This window comes from Globicephala melas, chromosome 15, assembly GCF_963455315.2.
Source record: "Globicephala melas chromosome 15, mGloMel1.2, whole genome shotgun sequence".
NCBI classification, from domain to species: domain Eukaryota; kingdom Metazoa; phylum Chordata; class Mammalia; order Artiodactyla; family Delphinidae; genus Globicephala; species Globicephala melas.
This window is the reverse complement of record NC_083328.1, coordinates 85,109,604-85,119,558: the sequence shown is the minus strand read 5'-3', so window position 1 is coordinate 85,119,558 and position 9,955 is coordinate 85,109,604. Positions and strand designations below refer to the sequence as shown.

Sequence of the window (9,955 nt, the reverse complement as noted above, 5' to 3'; positions counted from 1 at the left end):
CACTCTTCTGTTTGGCCCATTCAGTTAACTTTATGTTTAGGAAATTTTAACTTTCAGTTCTAGAATTTCCTTTTTAAGATATATTTTACAGTTCTCTGCTGTGATTTATTTATTAGTTGATTTATTTATTTTGGCCATGCCATATGGCATGCGGAATCCTAGTTCCCCAACCAGGGATCAAGTCTGTGCCCCCTGCAGTGGAAGCACGGAGTCTTAATCACTGGACCACTAGGGAAGTCCCAACTCTGCTGTGATTTAAAAAAAAATCTTTTCACTCGTTAAAAGCCTATTTTTCTTTACATGAGTGATTACAATAGTTTAAAATTTTCTTTTGCTAATTCCATCACCTGTGTCGTATCAGGGATCAATTGCCCATACTTTTTTTTTTTTTAAGAATGGCCAAGATTCTCCTTTTCTTTGTTTAGTAACTTTAGATTGTGTCCTGGATATTGTGTTATTTTGTGTTGACCTTGGATTCTCCTATATTAACTCAAAGAGCATTGATTTGATTATTTCTATGTTTGTGTTAGCAAATCAAAGATGACTTGGTGGGGCTCAGACAGCAAATACTGTCCCTTGGACAGCAGCTCAGATCTCATCTCAGTTCTTTTATTCTTAGCCAAGATGCTTGGAGTCTATCCTATGTTCCAATGTCACCTGGAGATTTAGGCCCAGGTTACAAACAGAATTTGGGTCTCCCCTTCTCTCACTCCTTCCTTTCTGGGATGCCCCCAAATACTTTCCAGAGGGTGTCATTGCCCAAACTCTATCTCCTGGCTCTCAGGCCAGCAGGACTGCAGGTGTTTTGTTGGTGTTTATCTGCCCTGCATGGCATGGCCTGCCCTTAGGCTAGAAGCTGTGAAAGCAGGCAGCTCACCCGGCCGTTCTCTTCTTCCAGGGCTTCTCCTCTCCAGCACCTGCCTGTGCTCACTCTGACTACTCCAGGTGAGCGTTATGTTGTCCAGAGTTCATAGTGCTGTCTGTGGCAGGTTAGTTCAGTAGGAGTTCACATACTGGCAATGGAAGCCTAGCTTGTCCATTTCTGTGCAGAGATCCTGCCTGGGATCTTAAAATCCATTTGCATCGATCTGTAGAGTATGTTGGGGGAGAAATGACATTTTTACAATACTTAGTCTTCCAATTCTTGAACTTGGTATATCCCTCCATGTAATTACTTTTTCTGTAACTTCTCTCAATTGTGTTTTACAATTTTTTGTCTATAGGTCTCGAGCTCTTTGATGTTAGTTTTATATTAAGGCATTTGGTGATGCTGCTGCAAGCCAAGAATGCCTGGGGCCACCAGGAGCTGAAAGAGGCAGGAATGACCCTCCCGGAACCTCCAGAGGGAGTGTGACCCTGCTGACACCTTGATTTTGGACTTCTGGTTTCTAGAACTATGAGAATAAATTTCTGTTGTTTTAAGCCCCCAAGTTTGTGATAATGTTACAACGGCCCTAAGAAACGAATGCACCTGCATTTACAATCAGTTATGTGTTCATCCTGGGACATGGATCCCCTCTTGACTGTGGCAAGACTGAGTCTGCAGCGCTGAGGGCTGCCGGCTGCGGCAGGGAAGTCTGGTGAACCAAGACTCTGGGAACAGGGTCGGGTCACCAGCTGCCATCTAGCTGCCTGTCTCTTTTTAAGATTGTTATGTTGTATTTCAGGCAGATAACAAAAGCATAGGAAATATAACGAACACTGCATATCTTTCACCCAGCCAGAGCAACACTGAAATTATTGACTCGTGGTTGTTTATTCTTTCTTTTTTACGTCTTTATTGGAGTATAATTGCTTTACAATGGTGTGTTAGTTTCTGCTGTATAACAGTGAATCAGTTATACATATACATATGTTCCCATATCTCTTCCCTCTTGTGTCTCCCTCCCTCCCACCCTCCCTATCCCACCCCTCCGGGCGGCCACAAAGCACCGAGCTGATCTCCCTGTGCTATGCGGCTGCTTCCCACTAGCTATCTACCTTATGTTTGGTAGTGTATATATGTCCATGCCTCTCTCTCGCTTTTGTCACAGCTCACCCTTCCCCCTCCCCATATCCTCAAGTCCATTCTCTAGTAGGTCTGTGTCTTTATTCCTGTCTTACCCCTAGGTTCTTCATGACATTTTTTTCCCTTAAATTCCATATATATGTGTTAGCATACGGAATTTGTCTTTCTCTTTCTGACTTACTTCACTCTGTATGACAGACTCTAGGTCTATCCACCTCATTACAAATAGCTCAATTTTGTTTCTTTTTATGGCTGAGTAATATTCCATTGTGTATATGTGCCACATCATCTTTATCCATTCATCCGATGATGGGCACTTAGGTTGTTTCCATCTCCAGCCTATTGCATATAGAGCTGCAATGAACATTTTGGTACATGACTCTTTTTGAATTATGGTTTTCTCAGGGTATATGCCCCGTAGTGGGATTGCTGGGTCATATGGTAGTTCTATTTGTAGTTTTTTAAGGAACATCCATACTGTTCTCCATAGTGGCTGAACCAATTCACATTCCCACCAGCAGTGCAAGAGTGTTCCCTTTTCTCCACACCCTCTCCAGCATTTATTGTTTCTAGATTTTTTGATGATGGCCATTCTGACTGGTGTGAGATGATATCTCATTGTAGTTTTGATTTGCATTTCTGTAATGATTAATGATGTTGAGCATTCTTTCATGTGTTTGTTGGCAGTCTGTATATCTTCTTTGGAAAAATGTCTATTTAGGTCTTCTATGTTTATTCTTATATTTAAGAGAGCGTGTCTGATGCTGTCTCCATTTTATTGAAAAGATAATATACTGCTTAATAAACCTTAAAGTCCCACACAGCTGCCGGCCTGGGTGGCTGCCTTTTTGCCCATGGCCTTGCATGTTTGCACCGCTGTAGGTGGCAAGGATGTACTGTTTTTGGGTTCTGCCGTTCTCACTTAACAATAAACATTTTCCCCTGTTTAAACCTGGTGTTTATATTTACACTCGTTTTCAGGCCCTTTTTTCTCTTCACGCTAGTTGGGATTTTTGTTTCAAATTACAGAAGTCACAGGGAAGCTGCTTGTTGAAGCGAGTAAAACCACAGAGCGATATTCAAAGAAAATGCCTCAAGTCCCCAGGGTGGCCAAGGTTAACAGTTTGGTAGCGTCTCCCCGCCCTCCTATCGGGAGGAGGGGAGGAGCCACGTGGCTTCCGCCCCGACCCCGCTCTCCAGGCGGGCCGTGCTCTGGAGGGCACCAGATGCGGGAGAGTGCCTAAGCAGTCGGTAACTCCCACCTTCTCTGCGGGCGACCCCTCTGGAAGAATTGGGTGGAGCGGGGTGGGGCGTGGTGGGGCGTGGAAGGCGGCGCACGGACGCTTCACCTCCCACACTTCCTGCTGGACCGGAGGGCGCCCCGGAGGACTCTGGGGGTGATGTCAGCACCACTGCGGCGCGGAGGGTTGGAGGGGTCCTGGCGGGCCTTCAGAGGACGCAGGAAGTCCCTGCACTGTGGGGAAGCAGGAGGGGCCTCACATGGCACCACCTCCTCCCTTCACTGAAGATCTGAGTAACTACAGGGGCGGACGGGAGGGGGACCCCCTCCCCAGGGCCTCAGAACCCGGGGGTCACGGTCTCGCGGCAGCCAGTGATCTGGCCAGTAGCACGGCTGCTAACTCTTCTACCCTGACTCCGATGTGAGTGTTTTGAGTGTAGACTACGGTGTACACCTCCGTTTCCCACGACGGAGGTCGCACCCGGGGCTGAAGTCAGCTTGCTTTTGTTTGGCCCAGCTGAACATTTTCTAATGAGTTGTCAACATTAAAGACGATGAGATGTTACACGTAATGCCACATTTCTGCTCTGGCTCGAAAACCAGACTGTCCGCCCCCGCTGGGCTCAAAGAGCGGTGGGGATGGCGCGCAGGCACCCCGCGTGCAAGGTCCCCCACCCCAGGTTTGTTCCACCTTCTGGGTACTCAAGTTCGGGTGCAAAATTCCGGTTCTCTCTTCGCAGGGTTCCCCCCTAACACTGGCCCATGGAGGCCCCTTTCCAGGCTCCAGCCGCCGCGCCCATTGTCTAAACCCGCCCCGTGAGTGGGGCTCGCGGGGGCCGGCGGGTTCTTTTGTTAGGCGGTTAGAAAAGATCATTTACGTGTCAACAGCTTCCCGCATTGTGCTGCGGTCCGTGTGACTGCGGCGCGGGCTCTTCAGCTGGAGCGAGGCTGGAGGCACCTCTCTGGGTCCCCCGCCCACCCCCCCCCAAAAAAAGGGGAGAGAAGAGAACCCCTAGGCATGTCCCAGAATACCATCTTTCGGTGAAAAAACCCCGAAAACACGCAGGAGAGAACTTTACGTGAACTGTTTCTACAGAGAAGGTGCTCGTAAGGTTATTTTAGATAACTTACTTCGTCAAAAGGACAGAACGGGAAATAAGGACCCGAGGAAGACCTCCAGGATGGACGCTCCCTACGGGAGCTGCTGGTCCCGGCCGGCGCCGCCGTCTCACCCAGTAATTTACAGACATTCGTGTCCGGGGGCCGCGCCGCCGGAGAAGATGAGTCACCCTGGCGCGGCCCCGGGCGCCGACCCCCGCCCCGCCCCCGCCGCCCGAGCAGCGGCCCTCACGGCGCGAGACGCCGGATCTCGGGCGGACCAAGGCGCCCGGCCGAGGGGCAGGCCAGCGCTCGCCCCGCCCGGTGCGCCGAGCTCCGGGTCTCGCGCCCGCCGGGCAGCAATGGCGCCGACGCCCAGGCCGCCTCCCTGCCTCGGCCCCCGGCCCCAGGCCGCACCCTCCCGGGGCGCCGGGTCCCCGCGGGCGGCGGCGGCGGCGACTCCATGAGGGGCGTTGGGGTCCCGGGAGCACGGCGTCCCCGGCTCCCTCGCCCGCCCGCCCGGCTCCCTCGCCCGCCCGCCCGGCTCTCCCCTCAGCTCCGGCCGCAGCCATTTTGGAGCGAGCGGAGACAAAGAGCCAGTCACTGCCGCCGCCCCCACCAGGTCCCGGCCACGGTCCCTGCCCGTCTCGTCCTCCTGCCCTCCGGCCTCTAGCCCGTCCGGCGGTCCGGACCCCCACGTCGACGACGGCCCAAGGGCGCCGAGCCCGCCGCCCGCTACCCACCCGCCCGCTGAGCCCCGACCGCCCTCCTGCGCACCGGCGTCTGCCGCTCGCAGCCATTGGACGCGCCTTTTAGGCGAGCGCCGCGGCCAATCGTGGGGCGCCGGGCGGCCGGGCGGGGGGCACCGTGGCCAATGGCGAGGCGCCGGGCGGCGGGCGGGGGCGGGCGCGCCGCCGCGCCTGCGCAACGCGCCGCCGCCGCCCTCCCCCCCGCCCGGCCGCCCGCGCCCCCCGCCCGGCCGCCGCCCCCGCCCCGCCCGGCGCGCGCCGCCCCCCGCCCGCCCCCGCGGCCGCCCGCCCGCCCGCCCGCCCGCGCGGAGCCTCCTCCCCGCCCAGCGCCGGCCGAGCGGCGGCGGCGGCGGGCCGAGGAGGAAAGATGGCGGCGGGCTCGGATCTGCTGGACGAGGTCTTCTTCAACAGCGAGGTGGACGAGAAAGTGGTGAGCGACCTGGTGGGCTCGCTCGAGTCGCAGCTGGCGGCCAGCGCGGCCCACCACCACCACCTCGCGCCCCGCGCGCCCGAGGCGCGGGCCGCGGCCGCCGGCGCGCTCGGGAACCATGTCGGAGCCGGAGCCGTGCCGGCCGAGGGCGCGCCCGCAGCGGCGCCGGAGCCGCCCCCCGCAGGTAGAGCGCGGCGCGGCCTGAGCGCGGGCGGCCGCCGGCCGGGCCCGCGTCCTCACTGCGCTGCTTCGCTTGTCCCCGCAGGGCCCGCCGCGAAGCTGAGCGCGCTCGAGGCCGGCGCGAGCGCCGCGGCCGGCGCCGGGGCCGGGGCGGGCGCCGCGGCCGGGGCCTGTGCGCCGGGGGCAGCGGCCGCGCCCGAGCCCGCCGCCAAGCCCGCCGCCCGCAACGGCCCGCCCGGCGGCCCCGGCGCCGCGCAAACTTTGAATGGGAGCGCCGCGTTGGGGAACTCGCTCCGCGCCGCCGCCGCACCTGCTGTCAGCCTGCTCCACAACGGGCCCGCGCCCGCGCCGCCGCCGCCCAAGCCCGCCGCCGCCACTGTCATCCAGACGCCGCCCTTCCTCGGCTCCCCCCCCGCGCCCGCGCCCCGCGCCCCCTCGCCCCCCGCGCCCGCCGCGCCCGCCGCGCCCCCCGCGCCCGCCGCCGCTGCCCCGCCGCCGGCGCCGCCCGCCGCCGCCAGCCTGGCCCGGCCGCCCGGCCCCCCGGCCGGACCCCCGGTGGCCGCGCAGAACGGGGGCAGCGCCGCGCCCGCCCCCGCGCCCGCCCCCGCGCCCGCCCCGGCCCCAGCGCCCGTTTCTGCCCCGGCGCCCGCCGCCAACAGTCAGCCAGGGCCCGCCGCCGCGCCCGCGCAGGTGGCCAAGGCCGACTCGCCCAAGACTGCGCTGCAGCCGGCGCCCCCGCCGCCGCAGACCCTGGCGGCCAGCTGCCCGGCCGGCGCGGGGGCCGGCATGATCCTCGGGCCAACTATGCAAGGGGCTCTGCCCGCCGCCGCCGCCGCCGGCCTCCCACCGCCGGCCCCCGGTACCCCCACCGGGCTGCCCAAGGGCTCGACCAGCGCGGTGACCCAGAGCCTGCCCAGGACGCCCTCGGCCACCACCGGCGGGATCCGGGCCACGCTGACGCCCACGGTCCTCGCCCCACGCCTGCCGCAGCCGCCGCAGAACCCGACCAACATCCAGAACTTCCAGCTGCCCCCAGGTGAGTGGCCGCGCCGCCGGGCGAGTGCGTTCGTGCCCTGCAGCTGGGCGTCCAGGAAGTTGTCGGGCTGGCAGGACGCGGAGGTCATGGGCCCTGCGTGGGCCTGCTGCGAGCGGGGGTGCGCCTCTGCCCCGGCGCGGGACGGTCCTGGGCATGCGAGTGTGTGTGCGGGTGTGTGTGTGTGATGTGGCAGTGGGGGCCTCCTACCTGGTGCAGTGCTTGGCTCCAGCTTAGTTCTTTGCGTTGCAGAGCTTCTCTGCTAGGACTGCCAGTCCAGCGAGTGGGTCCTTTGCTCCCTTCCTGGCTCTGTGTGCCCCTGCCCAGTCCCCGCACGATGGAGAGCAGTAGCAGCTGGTGCTCCGGGGACAACTTACTGCGTTATTCAGCCTGGGCCCGTGGCTTTCCCATGCTTGGCACTTCCCTCTCTGATTTCTGGGATCAGGCATGTGGTCTGTGTCCTCATTGAACTCTCCTGCTCGTTTATTATGCTGGGCTGTGATTGGTGTCCCCTGCCGGTGGGCTAGGGACCCCCCCTTTCCTGGTGAGGTTAGCGGAGTGACGCCCCCTCCACGAGGCTGGGCAAGGCTGCACGGAAAGCTTTCGCTGCCCTGCTGACACCAGGATGGCAGAGTTCCCAGGTGAGCTTGGAGGAGTCGCGGAGCACACAGCCTTCCTGGTCGGAGCCCTTGCCTCACGCCTGCTCTGCAACCTTGTTTCAGCACTCCTCGTAGGCACGGTGTCCTCACTTAGAGGATGCCGGTTACCTTAATTATTACCAGTGAAGTCAGCGGTGGGCACGTGCTCTCCCATCAGCGGGTCCCTCGGAGGTACAGACGGTGCAGGAGGACCGCGAGCCTCCTTGACCCCACGCTCCATCTCCCGTCATCTCGGCAGCTCTTTAGGTTCGCCAGCGAAAGGTCCCCCACGGCATTACGTGTCCCGCTGCTTTGTTTCGGTCTTCCTGGGCAGCGAGAAACTCCAGCACTGGAGGCTCCCTGTCTTCCCTTCCATGCCCTCCGCCTCGCCTGCGCGGACTCGGAGCGCTCCTCCCCTGCTGTGTAGTAACGTGTGCCGCCGCACAGGAGTAGTAGAAACAGCACGTCCTGTGCCTTTGTCCCCCATGCTTTCGGAAAAGAACGGTTGGTCACCTTGAGAGGATTTCAGCGTCTTGGAAGGAAGGATTTGCTGTCAAAGTGCTGTGAGGTTTGGAGCCGTGGTGAAGTCTGGCAAGGACCTGATGTCACACGGGTGGGAGGAGGGGAGGTTCCAGCCAAGAGCAGCGTTTTGGGGTGGTTGTGGGAGCCCCCCTGCTGTGAGGGGTGTGTAAGTTACTTGAGATGTGCGGGCTGCCCCTTACAGCACAGTTTGTTTGTTTTTGAGTTTGTAGGAGGGTTTTATTAAAGGTTGTGTTTTGCTCATTATGTGTCTTTTGACCTTTTAGTGGAAGATATGTTTGATCTTCAGTAACGTTTAAAAAAGAGAATTCGGGGTTGTAGCACATTATGGAAAATGTCAAAATACTTTTTACCTACTTATTAAAATACCTCCTCGTTGGTCCTCGGCACCTTCCTAGGTCCTAGCAAGGCCGGTTCCATGCGCTGCACTTTTGTTATTGAAAACTGGTGTGAGCTCGTCAGTAAATTTTGAGAGACTGGCGCGCTGTGCCTGGCTCCCAGGGCGGGGTGGAGGCCGTCGTCGTGTCCCCCATCCCCCCCTCCGGCCTGCCCGGATGGTGCCTGTAGGTGTGGCTGTTTGGGGTTGACTGGATCCCCTTGGTCTGGGCCTCTGCGTAGGTGAAGCCTTCGCTACCTTATTTCTTCTGGGGGGAGGAAGCTGTGGTTTGGAAAGGGCACCTGTGTCATCTTCGTTGTGATTGACCCTGGACTCCCTCTCACCTCCTGTGCTAGCGGTGTGTTAGGGATGTCTGCATGTGACAAGTAGGCGACTCCTTGAAGAAAATCGTAGAAGCGCTGACTCTTTGCATGAGTTCTCACGAGTCTTTGCATTAGTCCCACGTGTGAGAGCAGAGAACAGCTCATGTTGACATTTGGGTGACAAATGCTGAGAGCTGTGCTTTAAAGGGGCCAAATGCTTTCTAGAAAATAAAAGATTCGCATTCATCTCGTCATGCTCCCCTCCCCCCACAGTTGATCTACTGATTTGGATCGCTGATCAATTCCGCTCCTTCACCTTAATAACAGAAGCACAAAAAGTATAGTTAAAATTACTACCAGTGCCCCACAGCAGAGTGCCTTCTTTTAAATAGCACAAATTAGTTCTTTAAATCAAAGTGACAGATTACGAATATTCTAGTTGCCTCGTATAATGGGTCAATCAGAAAATATTAAGTTCTGTTTGATGCTTCCTTTTCTCTGAAATTTTTCATCATAAAAATGTACAAAGTGGAGGTGGAACTAACTTGTAAAAATAACTGTTGCTTGGATGATAACTCATTCTTGTTAGTACTCAGGCATTAGGGGTGGGCAGGGTTTTCAAAGCTACACTTAGGTGTCAAGTGAAGTAACAGACTGTTGGCAGTTGGAGTGTGGGTGAGAGAGGCCTGCCCCTCCCGGTGCCTTCCCTCCCTGTAGGTCAGAGTCCGAGGGGGGAAACAGAGGGACAGAGGTTTCACCGAGTCCCTGAGGGCCAGTCAGGCCTTGCATGTTTCATCCTCACAGCCACCGTGAGCACGTGTTGAACTTGGTTTCAGTAAACTCAGTCTCGATATTCCTTGTCAGGACAGTTTTGTAAAGAGACGTTGATGTTATTGTAATTAATTTACTCACTTAAGGGTACCAGAGTTTCAATTTTATCTGCTGTGGGGAATATTAAGAACACATGAGCCTTCAGAGAGATTGTTGCAGCAAAGGCAGTGGACCCAAGAACAGTGAAAAGCACTAGTTAGTTCTGTACACTTTAGAATAGTCATAACATTGAAGTAACATTATTATTATAGTTGAAAGGAGAGAAAAGTGATACGACACCAAAATTGGCGTGTGCGCAGATGGTTTCAAGAGATCTTTTGAGATAGGTGTTACGCTAGAGATGCTTATTTCTAAAGCTTATCTTTTCTTGCATTTTCAGCAGTGTATGTCTGTCTGTTCTGCTTTCACAGAGAATTTGTTCTCCTTTGGGTCTAAGGTTTGGCTGAAGTGTCGGTTCTCATTCGGGATAGAACACCTTTCCTCCATACCTGGGCTTCGGGAATGTTTGC

General features: G+C 57.0%; 1 protein-coding gene across 1 annotated transcript in view; it reads left to right on the top strand.

Moving 5' to 3' along the window:
- The first annotated feature begins 5,416 nt into the window (after window positions 1–5,416).
- The window catches only part of TAF4 (TATA-box binding protein associated factor 4), a 71,640-nt gene continuing 67,101 nt past the window's right edge, over window positions 5,417–9,955 (top strand). The window contains exon 1 of the mRNA XM_030841631.3: window positions 5,417–6,741. Coding sequence (XP_030697491.2) covers window positions 5,463–6,741 — 1,279 coding nt within the window. The 5' untranslated portion in view covers window positions 5,417–5,462. The remainder of the gene's footprint in view (window positions 6,742–9,955) is intronic.